Source organism: Triturus cristatus, chromosome 5_1 (assembly GCF_964204655.1).
Source record: "Triturus cristatus chromosome 5_1, aTriCri1.1, whole genome shotgun sequence".
Classification (NCBI taxonomy): Eukaryota; Metazoa; Chordata; class Amphibia; order Caudata; family Salamandridae; genus Triturus; species Triturus cristatus.
The window spans coordinates 940,391,782-940,415,199 of NC_140587.1; the positions used below are offsets into that span (position 1 = coordinate 940,391,782).

The window sequence follows — 23,418 nt, forward strand, 5'->3', positions numbered from 1 at the left end:
TTTGGGTGTCTCTGAACATTAACCTGTACTGCTCAGTGGTTAAGCCTAACCCATCAGCTAGAACACTCTTCAGGACTCTGTAGTTTCTGACATCCTCTTCTCTAACAGTGAGGAGTCTGTCTCTGCCTCATCCCTCAAAGGAGAGCCAGAGGATTGCTGCCCACTGGTCTTCAGGAACCTGCTGTACTTTGCAGGCTCTCTCAAGAGCAGTTATCCACTTGTGGATGTCATCCCCACTTTTGTAGGGGGGCACAACCTTAGACAGGTTTCTATTATCGAAAACCCTATCTTTGTCCTTAGGGACAATGCTGCCACCAGTGGGTATAGACCCACTCTCTTTATGCTGTCTAGCCTTGCTCAGTTTCTCTTCCATCAGGGCTACTTCTAGCTCCTGCTTCCTGATCCTCAGCTGGGCTTCTTGCATCTTGGCCTCATGTTCCCTCCTCTGAGGGGTGGTCATCCTTCTCCTGGAGTGACCTTGAGAGCCTCTAGAGCCATGGGAAGCATTGGAGTCACCTGAGCGATTCCTTTGCCTTCCAAGCCCTGTGTTAAGTCCACTGGGGAGATCCAGTGGGGTGAACCCACTGTCAGTCCCCAATAGCCTTGGTTTAGCTGGGCCAAGTATAACACTTGGCACTGGGCTAGTTCTCCCTTCATCCTCACCACTGTCTGTATCCCCCTCACTTTCCTCCTCTGTAGTATGGTTTTCATCTAAGGGATGGCTATTGGAAAGGGGTACCTCAGTGGCATCTTCAGAAGGGGGGCCTCCTGTTCCTGTCCCTAAGGGGGCTAACTGGGAAGCTCTCTTGAGCTCTCTTTGATTCTCATCATCTTGCAAGAGTGCTCTGAGCACAGCAGAGGTAGGGTTCTTGGGCTGTTTAAGGCCTCTAAGAGTTGCCAACTGCCTGAGCTCATTCTGATTAAGGGTAGCAAAGATGGAGAGGAGGAGCCTAGCGCGCAACCAAGATGGCCGCGTAGGTGCGAGGCTCCCGAGGACCTCCGCGACCTCCTGAATTAATCCTGGCGATATCCTGTCCTTGTTGAGGGGACTGTGTTGGGGAACCGGAGCTGAGGCGCCACCCGTTTTTTGGGCTCGAATCGGACCCCGAACGCCGGTGGGAGCATCGATCGAAGGTTGCGGCCTTCTCCTCGCCGGCCCCCCGGATTGGAGTAGTGGGGCGATCCGGGGACAAAGTGAATAACAGCGGCGAGCGGGGCTGGGCGACTGGCGTACCCCGCACTTTCACTTTCGCTTTTGCGCCCTCCTAGCTCTCAAGCCGGGTCGGGCTGCGGAGCGGGGTGCGGTGGCCTTGTCCAGGAGCCCGGCTGACCCGCCGGTGGTGGGTTGACCCGCGGTTCGGTGGTCGCCCCTGCCCCCCCCCCGGCACCCGTGACTTGGTATAGCGGCCCGTTTGGGGAGCTTGGCACGACGGTGGAAGAGCCAGCATGTCCACCAAACAAGATGGCGACCGGGCGAAGGTGAAGACGACCCGCCGTGGCACGGCGCACCAGGCCAACAGTATGGACCGCTACACGCTTCAGAAGGGTTCTCCGGAGACATCGCGTGCATCCCCGGTGGGCCCGACGGAGGCATCTGCTCATCCGGTGGATCTGACCCTCCGGGACGTCATGGGCGCCATCGCAGAGATGAAGGCCTCGGTGGACCAGCGTTTCGACACCTTAGCGCAAAAAATAGACTCGGTCCTTGTGGATGTGAGCCTTGTGAGGGCAGACTTGTCCAAAACAAACGACCGAGTCGACTCCCTGGCCCACACCACAACGAGCCTCACGACAGACGTGGTGGCCCTCCAGAAGGAGGTGCGCCGGCTTGGCCAGGCGAGCGCCCTGATGGACCGGCGATTGGAGGACTCCGAGGGTCGGGCCCGGAGGAATAATGTCCGTATTGTGGGGGTCCCGGAGGGACGAGAGGCGGAGGCGGCGGATCTTTTCGTGGAAGATTTGATCCTGACCCATCTCCAGCCCCGGGGGCTGAGTAAGCTTTTTGCGGTGGAGCGTGCTCACCGGGTCCCCGGGGGCAGACCTAAGACTGGTGCCCCGCCGCGGCCGCTCATTGCCCGGATTTTTAATTTTCGGGACAGAGATGCTATCCTCCAGACCTCCAGGCAACAGGGACCGGTCAAGCTTGACAACATGGAGATACATTTCTACCCAGACTTTACTCCGGCGGTCCAGAAGCAGCGACAGAGCTTTCTTGGGGTTAAACGTCGCCTAAGGGACCTGAACCTCAAGTACTCAATGCTCTTTCCAGCCAAGCTGAGGGTAGAGGTGGATGGTCGCACGCACTTCTTCGACCGGCCCGAGGCGGCTGGGGACTGGCTGGACACTCTGCCTGGAGATCGGGGCCGGGGGGGCGGGGGGGGCGCGGCTGGCGAGGAGGGCCCGCCGGATCAGAATTGAGGGGTGACTGAATAGGCCTTGCTCTGGACGTTGTTCCTTCACCATTTATTGATTGCGTATGTTCCCCTCCTATGGAGGTTGCGTGGGGTCTGTTGGGGGCTTCCCTCCTCCTCTGGGGGACTAGTTAGTATTTTAGCTATGGGGCGACAGGCACACTGCACTTTGGGGGGGCTGTCTGGGCTCATGCAGGGGTGCAGGGAGGGGGGAGTTCTGTTGGGACCGGGGGGTGGGGGGGGTGTGTTGTTTGTTAGCACCGCAGGGCAAACCCGCTACTATGTTGTTGTTATTAGGATGCTCGATGGGGGACGACCGATTGATTCGACGTATGATGGGGGGTAGGGATTTGACTGTGTTGTCATGGAATGTTAACGGCCTGGGGGATAGGATTAAGCGTGGTGTGGTCCTGCAGTACTTAAAACGTATTTCACCAGATGTTGTCTTCCTGCAGGAGACGCACCTTATAGGTAACTCCTTTCATGCAATGAATCGGCGGGGATATCGTTTGGTGGCACATTCCGGCTTCACCTCGGGCTCGCGGGGGGTGGGTATTATGATCAAGAACTCGCTCCCGTTGGAGATTGATGAGGTGCGCCATGATGAGAGGGGACGCTACACGGTTCTGGTGGGAAGAATGGAGGGTAGAGTGTTTATCTTTATATCAGTGTACGTCCCGCCTGGGTTACAAGCCACCACATTCGCTGACCTGGGGCGCCTCCTTCTGGATCTTCCGAGTGGCCTGCTGGTGGTTGGAGGGGACTTTAATGCGGTAGCCTCTGGGTCTATGGATCGCCATCCCCCTAGGGACCTCCCCCGGGCACAGGCGTGGCTGCCCGGCCTTCTGGACACGCTGGGCCTGGTGGATTGCTGGCGATTAAAGCATCCCGCATTGCGACAGTACACCTTCCACTCGGGTGCCCATGGTAGCCTCTCGCGGCTTGATTACGTCCTTGTCCCGGCGGCCCATGCAGGGAGGGTGGGGGAGGTGCGCCATCTAGCGCGGGGTATCTCAGACCACTCCCCATTGTTGTTGCATTTCGATGTCTTCCCGAGGGGGGATGGCAGGGTGGCCCCAATCAATGCATGGTATTTGCGCGACCCCACCATTCGTGCCGATTTGATCAAATCCTTACAGCGATATTTCGACGAGAATGTGGGGTCGGTCTCTTCCGCCATCTCCCTGTGGGAGGCTTTCAAGGTAGTCCTTAGAGGGGAGGCCCTTTCCTTTATCTCCCATGCCCGGCGGCTCGAGCGGGAGGAGGTGACCCGAGTAGAGGCCGAGATTGCAGAACTGGAGGGTGACCTGGGGAGCGGGGTAACAGACGCCAAGTTGCATGTTCTACACCTAAAGCAGGCGGCCTATCGGGCCCTCGTCACGGAGGCGGCCAGGGGCCTCAGTAGAGAGCAGCAGGGGCGATTGTATGATGTGGGTGATAAGGCTGGCAAATTGATTGCGTGGTTGGATAAGAGGGAGAGAGCGAGCCGCGTGGTGCCTTTGATTGAGAGTGTTGATGGTGCGTGTGTCACCGAGCCGGAAGCCATTGTCTCCTGCTTCGCGGATTATTTCCGCGAAGTCTACTCCCCGGTTTCCCCCTGCTCGGAGGAAGATTCCCATGCCCTGCTTCGGGACATCGCACTGCCCTCCCTAACGGTGGAGGACAGGGATTCGCTGGACGCCCCTCCCACCTCGGACGAAATTGCCTTGGCTATTCGCTCGGTTGCATCCGGCAAGGCCATGGGCCCCAATGGTATTCCCATCGAGCTCTACAAGCTACGCCCGGATGTGTTGGCGCCCCACCTGCGCGCGATGTTCCTGGCGGCCCACTCGCAGGGTTCCCTCCCGCCGGACCAGCGCCTGGCCACAATTGTGGTGATCCACAAGGAGGGGAAGCCCCGTGAACGGGTCACATCCTATAGGCCGATTTCGCTTTTGAACGCGGAGCCCAAAATCCTTGCCAAGGTGTTGGCCAACCGGTTGGTTGGCGTGGTGGGCGACCTGGTCCACCAAGACCAATCTGGCTTTATACCGCACCGCAACACGGCGCTCAATCTGCGGCGCTTGCACGGGGTGCTCGCGCGTGTCCCATTTGTGCGGGAGCCGGCCATCTTGGCGTCCTTGGACGCCACCATGGCGTTTGATACGCTTGAATGGCCATACATCTGGGCGATGCTGGCGAAATTCGGGTTCGGCCCGGGTTTCATTAGCTGGGTCAAATTGCTATATTCGGGCCCATTGGCGCAGGTGGTAGTGAATGGGCGAGTCTCGGCCCCATTCGCGCTGGGGAGGGGTACGCGACAGGGTTGCCCCCTGTCGCCTCTCCTGTTTGCCCTGGCCCTGGAGCCCATGGCGGAGTGGCTGCGGTGGCACCCTTCTATCCGTGGTCTCCGCTGGACCCCCGAGCATGAGGACCGTGTGTCCCTCTACGCTGACGACATCCTTCTGTATCTCGCCTCCCCGCGTAAATCACTGATCGTCCTGGTTGATGTTTTGCGCTCATTCGGTCGCAACTCAGGCCTGGTCATCAACTGGGCGAAATCCTGTGTCTATGTGCTTTCCGGGGAGGCTCCGGCCCTACCACGGGACTGTCCGATCCAGATTGCCTCCCAAGGTTTTCGGTACCTGGGTATCTATATCACACTTGACCCGGAGGCCCGCTATGAGCGGAATTTGCTGCCCCCCCTCCAGCGCTTGAGGGAGGACGTGGTGCGCTGGCGGCGTCTGCCGCTCTCGCCGCTCGGCCGAGCGGCTTTGTTCAAAATGATGTCCCTGCCGCGATTCCTCTACGCCCTCCAGAATACTATGGACTTGGTCCCGGCACGCTATTTCCGTGAGGTGGAGGGCCTCCAGCGGCGCCTGTTCTGGGACGGGAGGCCGCGCATTGCTCTGGCTAAATTGACGCTCCCGTGGTACGATGGGGGGGTCGCCCTCCCGGACATTAAACGGTATTACTGGGCCTCCCAACTAGCTGCAATTAATCATGGCCTTTATGGGCCCGCCTTGAACCCGGCATTTGAGATGGATAAAATGCTCCTACCCGGTGGCGATTACAATCGCGCGCTCTACTCTGGCGCGCCCGACTCCCGTTTGACGGGACCGACGCGTGTGATGGTGCGTGTCTGGCACGCGGCTAATGCAGCTATGGGGTGGAAGGACCGTTTGACCCGGGCGTCACCGCTGTATGCGTCTGAGAGGTTGGGCTCCCTATGGACGTCGAAGGGCTTCGAGAAGTGGGACACGATCGGAATCAGCACGGTGGGAGATCTCTGGACGAGGGGGGGATTCAAAACTTTTGAGACGCTGCAGGCGGAGTTTCAGCTGCAGGGCAGTGAGTACTTTCGGTACCTACAAGTCCGCCATGCGCTGGGCTCCGTCTTCCCGGACGTCGCATCCATTCCGGAGTCTTCCCCCCTGGAGGACAGAGTGCTGGACGGCCATGTACCGGACAGCACGATCTCCCTCATATACAAAAAACTGATCAACGATAGATCGTGCCTGCTGACTAGTCTCCGCGAGGCCTGGGTTGCCGACGGGCTGGAGCTGGACGACGAGGATTGGATTTCCGCGGTGGCCTCTCCGAAAGAGGTGGCCATCCCGGCTCGCCTTCGTTTCGTCCAGCTCAAGATCCTTCACCGGGTTTACGTGACGGGGCCAAGGCTTCTGCGTATGGGTTTTGCTGGTGACGGACTGTGTAAGCGTGGCTGTGGTGCGCTGGCGACTTTCATGCATATACTGTGGGAGTGCCCGAAGGTGGAGCGATTCTGGCGTGGTGTGCATGAGGTCCTGCGTGTGGTTACGCGTGTCGCGCTGCTGCCTGAAGCGAGGAGATGCTTGCTGAATGTATGGGAACCGAATGACTATTCGGTCCCGCAGACGCGGTGGGTGACTCTGGGATACATGATAGCTAAGCGTGACATTGCTCAATTGTGGGGATCCCAGAGGCCCCCTGCGGTGTCGGCCTGGAAAGAGCATATGGATTGGTGTATGTTTCGTGAAAAGGTGGTGTATGTGGCGAGGGGTAAGCCTGGGGCGTGGGTGAAACTCTGGGGCCCCTGGAACGCCTACCGCGGGGGTATTTGTGAGCCACCACTGCTACCGGCTGCCTCGCCTGCTCCGTCTCCCTAGACGGCCCCCCTCCCTCGGCCGCGGGCGCGCGGTCCCCCAGTCCCTGGCCTACTCCCATTCCCCTCCTCAGAGTTCTGCTGCTGGTTTGGATCCCCCACTTATGGAGCACGTGCTGTCACTTTGGATCGCGGGTTGCCTTGCGGGTGTGGTTTTTTGGTGTTGTTTTGTTTCAAGAAAAGGGAACCGTACTGTGGGCTTGGAGCTGTGTGGCCTGCACCATTGATTACTCCTGTTTCACTGCTCTGCACTGCCGAGAGACTTTTACTGTATGTATGCAATATGCTTTTGTCATTCTAGCGGCCGGCCGGGTGGTTGTAGGCCCATACCTGTAACTTTTACAACCTGCAATAAACGGTTTCAAAAAAAAAAAAAAAAAAAAAAAAAAAAAAAAGGGTAGCAAAGATGGATGGTGCCCTCGGGGGGTCACTCTCAACAGAGATGGGTACAGTGGACCCCTCTGCCCCAGCCATTGCTCTTAAGTGTGGGTGGATGTGTTGCAATCTACCTACACTTGGGTTTACCTACTAAACCTATCTAGTAGTTGTAGTCAGGGTGTGCTACTCCCTTTGCTCTACAACAACTAAGTTCAGTAGAACTTAAGTATATCTAATCTTGTTTTATATGTATCTACAGGTACCTATGTGATCTTTCAATTGGTAACCAAGAGATTACAATGGTAAAACACAGCAAGCTCAACTCCAACCGCTGCTCACCAATGTGAGAAGTTGGCCTGGTATATGCTGTTCACTAGTTCTAGTGACCACCTTGTACCATGCCAAGCAACCCTTATGGTGTGGTTGTAAGTCAACCTTTTCGGACTAGCTGCCCTAGTGGTAGCGTAGGCTAAGCAGTCTTTGAGGCTAAACTCGTGATGCGTGTTAAGCAAGCTGTTTTACCAATAGTAACCCCCTTTTATACCAATGAAAGGACACCACACAGATATATATTCAAAATATATATGTATTTATTTCTCAAAGTAACCCCTAGTCTCTTTATGAGCACAGGAGCACAAATCGTCAAACAAGATTATCACAGAATACACAGAAGTTGCACTTTATATGGATAGGCCCTGGTGGCCACTCGAACCATATACTAAAATAGTGGTATAAGTACCACGAACAGAAAAGGGAAAAGGCCTAGGGCCTCTAGAATCGCTGGGCCTACAAGGAGCTAACGTCAGTTAGTGACCAGGAGGTCCACGGGTGGCGTGTGCAGAGCAAATAGTCACACGCGTGCTCCCATAGGTTTCAATGGGTGCGTAAAAAGTACAAAGTTACTGCAAAAGGAATCTTCCGGATGACCTAGGAACTTAAGATTTGGAACACAGGCACTAGAGATGTAATACTACACTTGGGCACAGGAGTGCCAGCTTTACCTCACCCACAGGAAGCGGGTGCATAGGCCTCGAAGTGCGTCGGGTTTCTTCTATCGGTTCCGTGGGGCCTGTAGACAAAAGTGCTGCAGGCGGTCGGTCGGGAAGAGATGCAGTGGATCCAAGAGTGGATCGGAGATGTTGAAGACCTGTAAGCAGAGGGGACAGTGTTCACAGTCACTAGCCAGTGACCAGCGTGGCACCAGGTGGGTACCAGGCGATGTCGGGTGCAAACAGGAAGGAAGGTGTAGCTTGACTCTGCAGCCACGTGGTCCCTGAAGGTCGACGACGTCCAGGAGTCAAGTCACGAGCTGTCCCACGCCGGCTCTCGCTGTCGGCGGTGTCGGCGACTTGATCGAAGCAAACAAGCCTTGGCAAAAGCAATTGTTGTGGGCAAGGAGTTTAAGCTGATGGTTCTGACCAGCAAGGTCAGAGGAACTGCTCCTTTGGAGGGGAGCAAGGGCCAGTCTGGAGCAACCAGACCAGCGGTGTTTGTCGTAGATTTCGTCGCCAAGATGGCCACTAGCCAGCGGGCCAGCAACCGGTTAGGCGCGTCGAGTGGCAAAATGCAGAAGGGCCCCACGCAGATCGTGGAGATGCTGGAGGGCTCACCTTTGGTGCAGATGCTGCTCGAGGGTTGGGCTTCTCAGGACCCAAAGCACAACTTGGAGGGAGCCTCGGTTGTTGCACTGGTCAGCTTGTCGTAGTCGTTTCAAGATGGCTGGCTCCATGTGTCTCGGTGCCTCCACGGGTCTCCTCTTTGCAGGGACTGTGGATCGGGCGGTGAGAGGTCTGGAGGTCCAGGTCTTGTCAGTCTCTGGGCTCGGGCTCCGGCGGGAGGCGGCGGCAAAGCAGACGTTGATTCGCTGGATGGTGCTTGCGTTAGCAAGGTGGTCACTCCCTGACCACAGGGGAGATTGGCTTCAGTCCTCTGTGCAGCAGAGCGTCGAAGTTCCCGTCTTCTTCTTAGTTTCAAGTTGATTCCAGGATGTCTGAAGTCTTAGGACACAGCTCCTACCTTTAAGCGGAAACTAGGGGCCGGACTACCTGCTAGGTCCCTCCCTATGGGTGGGACCAGGAAGGGGGGTGGTTACACCCCCAATCCTTTGTCCAGCTCGCCCCAGGCCCGGGACTGGTGTGCCCCAGGACCGGTTTGAACTGGCATATGCACCGAGGCTCCTTGTGAGCCACAGGCATGTCTGGTTTCTTTCAAGCCCTACCTGACCAATACACAAAATCCTGTCTGGGGTGGTGCACGCACCTCCCCTGGCAGGAAACCCTTTGTCCACACCTCCCAAGCTGGAAGGACTCCCAGCAGCAGGAGGGCAGACTTGTGTCTGTGGTGGCAGCATCCATTTTGTGGAGCTGAGGCTATGTCTGATTTTACCCGGGTTTCAGGTACTGTACATGTCGTGTCCCTCTAGAAGGGTGGAATGCTAACCCCGTCGCCAGAATTGGCGAGGGGTTAGTATTCCAATTCGTATGACACCTTACTCGACATGTTTTGATAAAGCCAAACCAAAGATAGCATTTAACCGCGAGGTTCATAATGCACTTAAGAGTATATGGTATGACGATATCTGGAAACAGTAGAAGGAAGTTGTTCCGACCACTGCAGACAGGCTCAGCTCATGCCAGAGCACCATCTCACATGGAACCAAGCACTCTGCCTTCAGGATTGTTAAGGCCTGCCATAGGAGTGACTTATAGGTTACCAGGTGTCCCATTTAAGGTTAGGTATAGGTATACTACACCTAAGTAAGAGGTGATTACACCAACTTACCCCAGCTGAGTGATCAGCCAGTTGTGTCAAATTGTTAGGCCAAGCCTGAGGTGGCATAATACATGCTGCAGCCCTTGGCAGGCCTTGGGTACACCAATGCCCTGGGTACCTAGTGTACACTGGTACAGGGGCTGACAGGGTGATCCACTTCCAATTGGTTATGCACCTAGGGTGCATAGTTTTAATTTGGTAGAGAGAACAGCAGGCTGGGGGTCTGATTGGCAGGCCCACAGCCTCAATATGTCTAAAACCAGTGAAGCAAAAAGCAAAAATTTGGGGTGACCATAGGATAGCAGACCCTACTCTCCTACAGTGAGTGATTCGCTTGATCCTTCCCAGATGAGGAGGATATCATCAATGTAGCGCTTGTAGAACTTGATTTGTGGGATGCGTGGCTGGTTGTTACTGAGCAGATGTTTGGTCTCGAAGTTGAAGACATACAGGCCCGCTATGCTGGGAGCGAAAACGCTCCCCATTGATGTACCATACTTCTGTAGGTAAAGCTTGCCCTCATATTCGAAGTAATTCTCTTTGAGTGTGAGGGTGGCGCACTTCAGTACGAATGAGGGAGGCGTGTGGTATTGCCAATCAGTCTCATTGAGGGCTTCTTCTAATACTCGTAGGGTGTCATCTTGGGGGAGGCTGGTGTACAGACTTTCCACATCCAGTGACACCAGAAAAGAGCTGTTTGGGTCATAGTGTATGTTAGCTAAGAGTCCTAGTAGATCTTTAGTATCTTTGAGATACGTGCTGGTGGACTGGACCAGGGGTTGTAAGAAGTGGTCGCAGAAACGTGAAAGGGGTTCCAACAGGGACCCGATGCCTGAAACGATCGGGCGACCTGGGGGAGGGATCCTGTTCTTATGAATTTTGGGAACAGTGTAAAAGTATGGTATTTTCCCTTTTGTAGTGGTGAGGAATTTGGCCTCACTTTGTGAAATGTGCCCACTCTGTTCCGCTTCTCCTACTAGGGTTTGAATGTTCGTTTTGAGTGAGATGCTGGGATCATGAGTGAGCAGTTCATAGTTCTTAGTGTCATTGAGTAGGCGCTGACATTCTTGGTGATAGTCCTCTTAGTTGAGGATTACCGTGCCTCCCCCTTTATCGGCTGGTTTGATGATTATATCAGGGTTGTTCTTCAATGATTGTAGGGCAAGCCGTTCTTGTCTACTAGTGTTTTGGAATGTGTGGGGTTCTTTGAGGGCTTCGATTTCCTTGAACACTGCTTGCTCATAGACCAAGATTTCTGGTGGAATTGAGCTGGGAGGGGGCATGAAGGTAGATTTTACCCGGAGGGTGGTGTCCCCCTGATCACTAGGGTCAGGGAGAGTCGGAGTGTTCTCGAAGAATGCCTTAAGTTTTAGTTTGCGAAAAAATTCAGCTAGTTCGCAATGTAGTTTGAATTTATCCAACTTAGTCGTGGGGGCATAGCCAAGGCCTTTCTCAAGGATGGCTTCCTCTGTGGGTGTTAAAATGTATTGAGAGAGGTTGGTGATGAGACTTAGCGTGTGCTCGGGCCTGGTTGTTGGTCTCTGGTTTGGCTCCTCGTCTGTGCTCCCTGTGGAGGGTCGTCTTGCCAGTGTACTGTGTTCCCTCTGCGTCTCCTTCCGCGACCTCTTCGGCCTCTTCCTAAAAAAGACTGTGGTTGGTTTTGGTTCATGTATGGTGGTGGTGGACCAAAAGGTGGGTTCCAGCCATACCCAAATTGTGGGTGTATAGGGGGATACATGGATGGGTATAGTACGTTGGGGCCCCGGGGTCCATGGTTGTTGCCATCCTTATTTCCCCATTCTGTATGCTGTAGTGAGCAGAAGAAACATGTGAATGACATTGCAACAGATCAATCAATAAAGGGGTTTGGCTGAAAACCTGTATAAATAAGTAAGTATAATATATATAATTTTAGTCAAATCAAAAGGTCTTCACAAATTCCAGACCTTAAAAAAAATGATAGTTATAATTAGATTAACAAGCGAGAAAGCCAGTGCTTAACTTGAGCCGGTGGTTTCTGGTGCTTGGCACCGGCACCTAATTGTCAACACCGGCACTTATCTCAGTCTGCCACATGGAGGCGCTGTTTGTCTAATTTAAAGATGAGCACAGCAACAATTGTGTATTAATGCAGTATACATCAAAAATGTACTAATACCTGCCGCCCTAGCTGTCTTTATAGCTTTTGGGGGCTGGACTAGTCTGAACTGCCACACTTATAGGGTGTGATAGTTAGTAGTTTTGTTGGTTCTGTCATTGCGGGAAGGCGGGTGTGTGGTGCAAGCTGCAGTGGCCTCCAGATGAGGGCCCTGGAACTTGTTGTTATACAATTTAAGCACATTAATGAAGGTGTTGTCATATATCCTGTCATCGTTTATCATTCTTTAGCCAATGTATTCATCAACCAGAACTTGTCCTTTTGTACTATACTGCAGAATTTATATCACTTCATAGCCCTAACCAGGGAGTAAAGTGCTCCCCTTGTCACTGTTATCCAGAGAGACCCTTTTTTGGAATGAATGGTTGAAAGAGTCTGAGTTATTTTTATTTTCCTATGTGAGAAATTAGGTTGTTTGTTAAGGGGGGGGGGGGTGTGAGCAATTCCCTAGCAACAGCCACAATCTTTGTCAGGGTGAACCAAAGAAAGTCACTAAATTAACCTGAGTTTAACCCTCTGGTAGCTTGGCACAAAGCAGTCAGGCTTAACCTAGAGGCAATGAGTAAAGCATTTATGCATCACTTGAACAGTAATAAAGTGAAGACACAACACAAGAAAAATCCGCCATGAATTTAGAAAAATAGAGTAACATTTTATAAATTATTTGATACCAAAATGACAAACATCCAATCAATGGAACCAGAGTTATGAATTTTGAAAGTTTAAAGTGAAAAATAGCATCTAAAAGATCAAAGTGCCAACCACAGACATCAAGTTCTGCGATACCAGGTCAAAGTCAAACGTTATGGCCAACCGCGATGGAGTGCAGTTTAGACACATGAAGCGGATTGGGCCCAGTGTCCACTTACCTTTAGCCTTAGAAGAATTTTTGAGAATAAATGTCTAAGAAGATAAAGATCAGTGGGGCAAGGCAGCTGGCCATGAAGGAGGTTTCGTCATTGGGGAGTCGTTAAATTAAGTTGCAGTTAAGGTTTCTATGTTCGGACTTAGTCTCTTTTATAGAAGTCAAAAATCTACCGCGGGACAAAGCTGCAGGCTGTAGCCGACGAGGGCTCTGTGAGGCTGGATACCCCTTCTGCAAGGAGCCGCTGAACAGGTTTTGCTATTTCAGAGAAGAATGTAGTGGGACCTACCGCAAAGTCAGGTTGACTGGTGATGCACCTTAGGCGGATCAGCGAGCAAGTAAGTCCCAGTCCCCTCTCGGTTCTCAGGCCACTTTTTGGCTGAAAATGTTCTATGTCCCATGTTTGGGCTTTGGGCCACCTGGGCACTATTAGTGCAATTTTCAAGGGTCTAGAACTGGAGGGACACCATGTGCAGAGTCAGGACTCACTCAGGCTAGGTCAAAGTGCAGGTGCGAATTCAAGTTGGAGCCTTTTCTGTCCCTGAGGCTCTGATCAGGAGGTCAGCCAACTAGCCCTTGGTGTCACTCTGGAAGTCCTGGGTTCAAGCAGAGAAGCAGGTCTCAAGCAGCAGTGTACTCCTGTGAGGGCACAGAGCAGGCTTCAGGCAGCAGGGCAGTCATCTTGCATCAGCAGGACAGCCTTCTGAAGTATATAGCAGGTCACAGGCAGCAGGGCAGTCCTCTGAGAGAATCATCTACAGGTACAGAAGTGAACTGAAGAGTGGGTTTGAAGGACCTAATTTTATACCTGGTGCCAGGTTTGAAGTGGAAGAAACATTAGGAGTCCCCGCCCCCATTCTCCAGAGGTGTCTGGAACTTCCTGCCTCCCTGCCCTGCTTCTAGGATGTCTCGGGGCACAAATGAATAGTGTGAAGTTATTTGTGTGAGGGCTGATGCAGCTGCTTTGAAGTGCAAGTGGGGCTGTGAACAGCTCTGCCCCTTCCATCTCACAGGATGGCCCATCCTGCCAATACCCAATCACTCTGTTGTGTAACCATCTGGTAGGAAACGCAAAGGCCAACTGCTAACTACACCTAGTCATGTAACCCAGGATACAGGTTGCAGTCACCAAATGCTACAGACAAGAAAATGCCCTTTTAAAGGTGACATTTTCACCATTGTGACAAAATCGAACTTTACCATTAAAGAGGATTTTAAATTACAATTCCTAAGAAACCAAAGATGACATTTCTACCTGCTCTCAAACAAAAGCTATCATATTAAATGTAATAAGGTAACCCAATATTATCCTATAGGAGAGTTAGGCCTCACTGTAGTGAAAAAACAAATGTGAGTTTTTCAGCAGCAGGACATGTAAAACCTAAAATTACACGTCCAGTTTCTTAAAATATAATGCACAGTGTCTAGGATGTACTCTAGGGGTGACATATGTATTAAAAAGCGAGTTTAGGCTTGGCAACAGGTTTATTTTGCGAGGTCAAACTAGCAGTTTAAAACAGCACATAGACTGCCATGGCAGGCCCGAGACAAGTTTTAAGGGGCTACTTCAGTGGAAGGCACAATAAGTGCTGCAGGCCCACTAGTAGCATTTATTTTACAGGCCCTGGTATATGGTATACCACTTTACTAGGGACTTATAAATAAATTGAATATGCCAATTAGGCTTAAGCCAATGTTACCATGTTTAATATAGGGGTGGGTGAAGAATTCCGCTCCGCTGGCGGAGTTCACAGAGTTTTGCCCACTTCGCGCTCCATGCGGAGTTCTGAAAAATTCTGCGTAGTGAAGCAGAGAGGAGTGCTCGCCAGAAAAGCCAGCGAGATATCTCCTGGCGGGCGGTCACGGCAGGGTGTGACCACTCACATAGAGAAATCTGTCATTCACGTTGAGGAAGCTGCTGCTCAAGTAGAATGTCTACTCGAGTGGCAGAAAGCTGGAGACCCCCTCTGGTGCGACACGCAGTGCCGTTCGCACTGATTTTACACTGGACAAACTCTTGGTGCTAAAAATCAGTGAGAGCAGTGCGACTTAATAGACTCCGCTCCTGGCGGAACTCCGCGGAGTGCAGCAGAGTTTTTCTGGCACTTCGCGGAGTTCAGCTGAGTAAAACTACACAAACTCCACCCAGGCCTAGTTTATAGAGTAAGTGCAAGCACTATAGCAGAGGTCAGAAGTGCCAAAGTGCACAGACACCTAAGGCCAACAAAAATAATTTCAGCAAAACAGGAGAGGAGAAGGCAAAGTTTTTGTGGGAAGACCACCCTAAGGCTGACAGGTCTAACAATCAACATATGGAAAGTGTTGATGGTAGTGCCTAGGGATCACATAAGTGGTCCAATCAATGTGCAACAAACTTGTAGCTGTGTTTAAGTATGAGATATCAAAGTTAACTGTGAGTATGGACGTGGTCACACATGCGAGTACCTAATACTTTCTGTAGTAGCAGTGCAGCTTTGCAATAGTATTAAGTGACTAGAAACAGTCAGACAGTTAAGGCTCTCTGAAATTTGAGATTGTTGCTAATTTGTCCCTATTCTTCACAAATCAAGTACCTTTGCCTTGCTGTGTTCATCTTCTTTGTCTCCAATTGGAACCTTAGTTGCATTTTCTAAACATGCCCTTTTATGGTAGGGACTGCTAGAGGACTGCGAAGTGCATGGGTGGGGGCAAAATGCCCCCCCCCCTTACTTTAGCAGCTTGAGCAGGTGTGGATACCACTGGGCAGTAAATCTAAAACTGTGCTTTAAATGGACAAGGACTGTCGTACTGAGTACCTCAACTTCTTGAATTTGAAAGGGAGAGTACCTCCGCTTCTTAGCACTGGTGCAGTACCTTTAATAGTAAGGCACAGGCCTTTCTCAACAGCAAACAGGTACCACAGATTATTGAGTAGGTGCACTTTTATAATTCCCTTTCAACCACTGGTGCAACATAAAACCTTTGAAAGGTCTTTGTGTCTTCTTTGACTTTGATCAGGGACATTGGTTTCTAAAAAGTACGTCCTAAGTACCAGTGCAAGTGATTTTTTTACGAAGAGGCTGTGGGTTGAGGTATACATAAAACAAAACATGAAAGAAGGATTGGAGGGGGGACAGAGCCAGGGATGGAATGAAGGGTGTGGATAAAGATGGGTGGATGGGTGGCTGGATGAGTAAGTGGATGGATTACTGGCTGGAGAGAGAGATGAATGGGTGGAGATAAGGATGGAGAGAATGATGATGGGTGACTGACTGCATGGAAGGATGGATGGATAGAATGTTGAATAGATGGATGAATGGCCGAATGGATGGATGGCCAAAATCCTTGAGATTTAACCTGTGAAAGGTACCATTTGGCCACATTGTTGTCAGAATTTCCTAAGAGAAGCAAACGAACGAGTGAGTGCCTGACTCACTCGCTCCACTCGATGCCATTCGCGATATAGTTCAGCGGGAGGATGGAAAGCATTTCATTTTGACGGCTATCCCTTTGTGCGTGAGTCTACAGCACGTCCCTCTCCCGCTGTGCGTGTCTACGTGTCGGCACGAGACCCCTGCGCGTTCAACGTTTAGAATTCCCTGTCCCCTGCCTCACGTGCTGCCGGTGCCCTGCCGGCGTCTTTCGCTGCCACAGCTACTGGACCCCTCCACTCAGGGGAGAGGTGTCCTCGTTCATGGCAGACGCGCACGTCCAAGCACACAAAAAAATGGATTATTGTAAATGTGCCGACTGAAATACGGTATTTCGGTCTTCTTCGTCTTCTTATAACACAAGCCCCAAAAGGACGTTACAAAAGCCGCGGTTCGCGACTATGTGAGTTTCAGCACCGCCCCTCCCTTGACAAATGACAAATGGATGCTTCCGTCCCGCCCCTTAGTAGAACTTTTCTGCTGCTAGGCTTTAGTTCTTAGAGAAGCTGAAGGAACGGCCGGGGTGGCAGGACAGCAGGAGAGTTGTGAATCCCGAGGGTCGCCGGGAACACTGGGACACGCAGGCGGCGCATTCATCCTTTGCCTGCTGCAGGGCCAGACCCTGCCTGCCTGTGAGAGATGTCCCACCAGAGGACCGTCCTCCTGCTGCTGCTCTGGGCAGGGATGGTGCAGGGCCAGCAGCAAAGAGGTAAGAGAGTGGACCTGAGCAGATGAGATGGGTGCCTGCCTACCCAATCTAATTTTTTTTGTGGGAAATAACGAGGTTTCTCCAACTTTGCTTGCAATTAATTGTTTTTTGTTGTTGTATAATCAGACGCAAAACATTTCATCAAGGTGTGCGATCCAGCTGTGGATCACCAGTCAATTATCTGTGTGACCTGTGCGTGCATAAGGGAAGCGCCAGGCAGTTTGCACGTGCAGGGCAATGCTTGCCTCCACTGCCCTTTTCTTTTTAAGGTGTTCCGTTTGAAGATGCTATAGGTACGAGGCACGTTATAAAACCGTTCTTTCTGTGTAATTTAGGAATCCGCACAGTTCTCTTAGGGGCTGTCCTTGCGCAGTCCGGGGCTGTAAATGCACTGGTTGCAGTATTCCAAAGTGCAGCAGGTACCGTGGCACCAGGCGCAGCAGTCCGAGGCACACTCTACAGCAGTTAAAGCTTTGTTTTACTCCCATGCCAGATGATGGCGGGGCAACTTCCTTGCTTGCATTTAGGCGCTTGACGCCCTTACTGCTCCACTGCAAATGCATATAGGCTGACGTGAAATAGCGAATAATATTGTGGAACCGTAAATGGTAGAGCTATTTTAAGCATTTACATCTTCTGAAGAGTGGCGGTGATGGGACTATACGGAGCTCTGCCTAGGATCACACCGTGCGTCCAAGTCGGGGAGTCGTAATTAAAACTCATGTTCATTAATTCAAGTCAGTGTCCTGTAAGTGCTCATCTAACTTTTTTATGGCAAAGACATCTCATTGCGCCTCATACCCTGTCGGCTGCAAGAATTCACATTGCAATTATATTGGAAGTAGAAGCCGGTCACGCATGATCTCCCATTATAACTGTCTTTTCAATTTGCCCCCATTTGGGAGATGAAGCGAGGGATCCATTTGCTCAGGTTCACACATGGGGTAACGCGTGTAATCTAGGGCTGCATTTCAGGCCGCCGGGTTCCACAGTCCGGACTTAGCCACTGAATCGCATCTGGCTCCCTGTGACCTTTCTGCTGCTGGGTGACTCCAGTGAACAAGGGTTCGCTTTGTTGAACGTGTTGCAGATGTTTCTGTACTGAACAGGGATCACTGCTGCCGGTACATTGTGGTGCAGATGTGCCCCTTCCAACCCCCCTTGCAGTTTCCTATGCGTGAGGGGGGCCCAGCTGGTGTGCTGAGGAATGGGATGTGTTCGCAGGAATCCGCTACAACTCCACAGGGTGCAAGCAGCCCCGCATACTTCGTCTCGTGTACTGCTTGGGTTTTTTAACCCGCGTGCGGCCATGTAAAATTGAGCATTTTTCACAGATGTTCGGTGGCAGTTTAGCTGACAGAATTGAGTTTTTCCGAATTGTTGTTTAAGTTCTATTATCGCAGTGTACCAAAAAGTGCTCCCTGGAGCTGTTATGTAGCGGCGAGGGGGCGCTTTTACATAGTACACTTTACCAGCTGCCTCGAGGCGCAGTTTGCTGCGTGGAGAAGCCCTCTTGAGGCTTTTCCCGTGCAGCGCTACCCGGGAAGGGCCCATACAGACAGCCCTCGAGGTATTCCCTAAGAGTTTTGGTATAAGCTGCCTGCCTGAGATGAGGCGGGAAAGTCATTCACGTTGTGAAGCGTAGCGGGACCTGCGTTTCTCTCTCACAGTGGACGCGCCAGGAGGGGCGGATGATGGGGCCACCACACATGGTTATCAAAGCGGAATAGCTGGAATTCTCAGGCCCTGCGTGCAGGATTCAATGGGCTTTGGAAGATAAAAGAAGCGTGCGTCGGGTTGGTTTTGGAAATTCTGAGCCCCAACACACTTGGACGAAAAAACATAACACAAGAGCTATTATTACAAAAAATTTTGATCACCAAATGAACGTTTTGCCGAGAAAAGTTAGAAAAGACACCTTAATGATGAATGATGTCACCAGAACATGTCTTAAAACCCCAGCTGATGTCATCAAAAATAGCAACATTCTGAGATGGTTTTTGGTGGTGAACATTATTGATGCTGGATTGGGTACAGTGAACTGTACTTGTTACTTAATTGGATGCCCCTTTAAAGAAATCCGCAGACTGGCGAGTTAAGTGATGTAGGAAGCTTGTGGTGCATGCTGGGAAGTTAGGCACGTGAAATGCAGAACCTGACTCCTGGTTCTGAGACGTTTGCTATCCCAGCAGGTTACTCCTTAATTCCATGCTCATCTTTTCTAACATAAGCTAGTCGGTGCAGCATCATAGTACGGCCACAGAAATTATGTGGCAACGAATGACCAAATTATACGGCAGGGTTAAATCAATTAGGTGCAAGAAGCAGCAAATGGTGTGGAATTATGGGGCACAGTCTTTGGCAGGACCCTCTTGACAGGAATCCCATTGGTATGCAAAATGCAAAGCTTTTTATCAGAAGAAAATTTATGCACAATTGACTTGATCTATCCTCTTGAAGAATGTATTAACCAACACTTGCTGATTTAGACTTAATGGATGCATTAATCACCATTTTATTAGCACTCGTTAAGTAGTTTGTGTAAAACACAATGTTGCACTCAGCTGAAAATAATTGTTATGGTACACACTTACTGTAACAAAAGATGTACCTCTTGAGTTCTGCATAAATCATTTGTTTCACAGCTATTATGAAAGAGCCTGACAGAAATATTGTATATCTCATATTTTAATGTAATTGTCTCACTGGCAGGCACTGTAATCTTCAAAATATAAAAATTTAGAATGAGAAATAAAATGGTTAGGTTTATCTGTACTCCGGGTGCCCTTTTGAAAAAACTGTTGCTTTGAAAACAGTATCTGTTGGATTACATGAATTTGCACGGAAATTGAAGCAACATATTTTCACAGCGAATAAGCAATCATTATTTCCACCGTGTTTGAATACATTTTTTCATAGATCAGGATGTTTTTTCATTCTATATAGACAACATCTATCTCCAAGTCCATCAAGTGGGGACCTAACACCTATATTGCCCTACTGACCTATGTGAACATCATAGAAAGGTGTGTAGCCTTTGTTAAGTGTCCGTCACTGTGCTGCATTATGTGTGGTGCTTTTTTTCTAGTAACTTTTGAACTGTTTGAGATTAAAGCAGTTTTAGTAGTTGAAATCTGAAAACTATGCAGCCAACAAATTATACATCCGAGGGTGGAATACATGTCGAGTTCAACATACATTCTTAATGGCAATGCAGCACAATCACATTTTAACAGTGGACCTTATTATGCTGTACTCTGTGTCACTGGAATGATGCTGCACGGGAGGAATACATTATGTGGCAGGGTTAACTAAATTATGTGGCAGAAAACAACAAAATATGTAATGCAGTGCAGGACCAGAATTCCTTCTCTATTTTGTCATTTCTTCGGTTTTAAAGCTGTCTTGGCAAAATCCACTTAATACCTCAGCAAAAGTGATCAGTCACTTCATGGTAAACAGCCTGTGTGGCAACAGACGTGGCAGCACTTTTAGTAACTTTGATCTGTTTGACCTAGAATTTTAAGTTTTTTTAAATCCGCAAATTGTGCGGCAGATTGTGGATTACATGGCAAATGCAGCAAATCCATAATTTGGTGAAAAACGCTGAGACTGCACTAATCTACAATACATTCACAGTCCCATCGAAACAGCCGTAGATAGCAGCACACATTCATAAACATGATACCCATGGGAATGGTATACCCTTCATCTGCAAAGCTTACTTTTTGGCCAGTGTTTACACCAGCATAATGGACATTTTCTTGGGTCTAATATTCACCGAGTCTTGTATTCATTTTTAAACTTGATTCACTTCAGAAGCAGTATCCTCAATAGTATGGGTGCCTCAAAGGGCTAAATGTGATGTATAAACAACTGGTTAATGTCGTGTTTAATCTTCAAGGTTATTCATTTTATAGTCTGAATGTCCACAAAAATCTGTTAGTCACTGAAGCCACTGCAGATAGTCATAATCATTAGCCCAGGTGCAGCGGTGCAATTGGTGTAACGCATAATGAAGGGGCCCGGATGCAGAGTTTGATGAGTGGCCCCTGAGTCTCCCATTTCTCACAAATATTCATTGGCCTTGGACTGAAAGGGCCCCCCTTAATAGTTGGGCCACTACCTGCACCGTGAGGGCTTTAGGGCCCCGTGTTACGCCCCTGCCCTAAGACTATAGTTAGTATGCAAATTGCAAGCCGGCATAGGGTCCTTTCTGCACTGCTAGTGGGAAACTATTGCGTTGGCATTAGCATGAGCCGCAGGGCAGGAAGTCACAGGAAACCTCAGGTATCCCTGCTTTGACAAAGAATGCTTTTCTTGGTTTGTTCATTGGTGTTTGCGATGTAGTAATAAATGCGCAGGCAAATTGATATGCTGCCATGGTGGAACAGGAGAGGATTGTTCCAAACAAGGTGAAGGAATGAGAACGGAAGCAGTTCTCCCAGTTTTTTAGGTCGAAGCCTACCAGAAAAGACTTTCTGAGGAAATTCTGCAAGCTTCCCTGGGAATGCATTCCAACATTGCTTACAATTGGCCTTGTCTTTGTAACTCACAGTTGATTACTTTCTATTTTCTGACTGTATTTGTTTTAGGCTGTCCAGTCCCACCTGTGGAGCATAGCCTCTTTACCACCTCTACTTGTATTGTGCTCGCTTTCTGTAAACAAGCTTTTAAAGTTTGTTCCTATCTTGTCACATTTGCTGTGCATACAAAGACAGGGGTCAACTGTCAGCCTCTGCTTTCTGAGAGAGCTCAGTGCTTACTTTTCCTTCTCTGACTTCAAAGTGAGAGGATTTATGTGACAATCTTACTGTATGCTGTAGGTGGGAAAGGAACGTTTTTTTCCTAACACACAACAACATTTGAATGTCTGTAAATGAACTGTGCAAATATTTCCGAATATATCATAATTAGGAAAGCTCAATTGAAGCATTTTGTTGTACTTCTGAAGTGTGGTGGAAACAAATATTTTAATACAGTCAAAATAAATCAATACAGTAAGTGATGCCATTTTCACACATTATTGTTTGTGTGCTGAATTGCTTTGTCAGTAAAACTGTGATATTTTTCATCATATTTCTCAATGAACCCTTGGCAGAACTGACAGCACTGTGCTAGCTGGACTGGTACTATGGAAGGAGGTGGATATGTAATAGACATCTATCTCAGTTTTGAGATGTGACATTGGCAGGAAATTGCAAGGGTATGACATAGACATAGTCTATTTTTCCCACACTTTTCTTCCACTGAAAGTTACTCATGCCCCCACTATCGGTGACGAAAGAAACACTAACAGCTGACACCTATGTGGCCTGGCACGGTTCCAGACTTGTTCACATTGGTAAAGGCTTTTACCAGTGGCCGTGCCACGCCACTGGCAGCAGGAAATGTCATCAGTGCCAACCAGATGTCTGTAATTAGTTCACTTCACCGACCATTACTCCCACTTATAGTGGTTCTGCCCTGTCCTTTTCTTTGACTGACCTTTTCTTGGACCTGTGGAAATCACCATTCTAAGTGCAGGTCAAGGCACTATGGATGCAAGGTCAGTTGGAGGTCGAGGTCAATTGGGCACGTAATGGCAGTGCACGCTTGACGCAACACCTGCAAGCTAGTGCTTAGCTATGAATAGAAGCAAAGGTATTGTTCTGGCTGCCAGCTCACCCGCAGGGTCACCGGGACACATTCAAAGCACTGGCCTGCCATTGAAAACCCTAAGAGACTATTCTGTTGATCAGCATGACCCAGAAGGAATGTGGTCCCCACCAACAGGCCACTCTTAAACTGGAACCCCTGCAATTAAAACAAGCATTGACAAAGTCACTAGGTTTGACATTTGTTTGCCCTGTGGAAAAGCCACCTTACATGCTTCAAACCAATTGTATACTGAGTTGCAGATAAAAGCATCTGAAACGTGAAAGATACAGAAAAAAATATCTGCTTTATTTTTCTAGCTGCACTTTTTGGGGGATATTTTTATCAGCACTTGATCTCCAGAGCTGCCATAGTGCTCGCAAACTGATTTCACATATAAAAAAAACCCCATACATTCCAATTGAAGCTGTAAGGACACGCCCAAACAGCCAAAAGAAAAACGTTGAGACTTAAATACCCCGGGGGTGGGGGGGGGGGAGGGGTGATGCAAGTTGCTTGTGACAATGTCTCAAGCCAGTGACAGAAGGTTCTGGAGCAAAAGAAGCCAATGGCGGATGGAGGCTGAGCCAAAGCCTTTAACGTCGTTTAGGGGTATATTGCCTCATTGAGGGGAGATATGGCACTGTTAAAACAGCTTAATATAATTATTAATCTTCACCAGCAGAGCACATGCTTTTTCCTCAAGTTAGGCTCCAATCGTTATTTATGAGGTTAACAGTGTTTCTCCTGCTGGCCCCCAGAGCCACCCTGCACCCACACCTGCTGTCCTTGGGGGCCACTGGGCACCCATACCTGCTGGCCACAAGGGTCACAGTGCATCCACATCTGCTGGCCCGTAGGGCCATCGTACACCCTTACCTGCTGGCCCCCAGGGCCACTCACAACCACACCTGCTGGACCCTAGGGCCACCCTGCAACCACACCTGCTGGACCC

The 23,418-nt window shown here is 50.0% G+C and overlaps 1 protein-coding gene across 3 annotated transcripts in view; it reads left to right on the forward strand.

Moving 5' to 3' along the window:
- The window catches only part of LAMA1 (laminin subunit alpha 1), a 692,815-nt gene that overhangs the window by 101,049 nt on the left and 568,348 nt on the right, over positions 1-23,418 (forward strand). Inside the window, exon 1 of one of the 3 annotated variants that reach the window (XM_085605998.1) lies at positions 16,617-16,826. The exons of the other annotated variants lie outside the window; for them this stretch is intronic. Within the exon in view, the coding sequence (XP_085462124.1) occupies positions 16,757-16,826 (70 nt within the window). The 5' untranslated portion in view covers positions 16,617-16,756. Of the gene's footprint in view, positions 1-16,616; positions 16,827-23,418 lie in introns of those variants that run through there. 3 annotated transcript variants of the gene reach the window in all.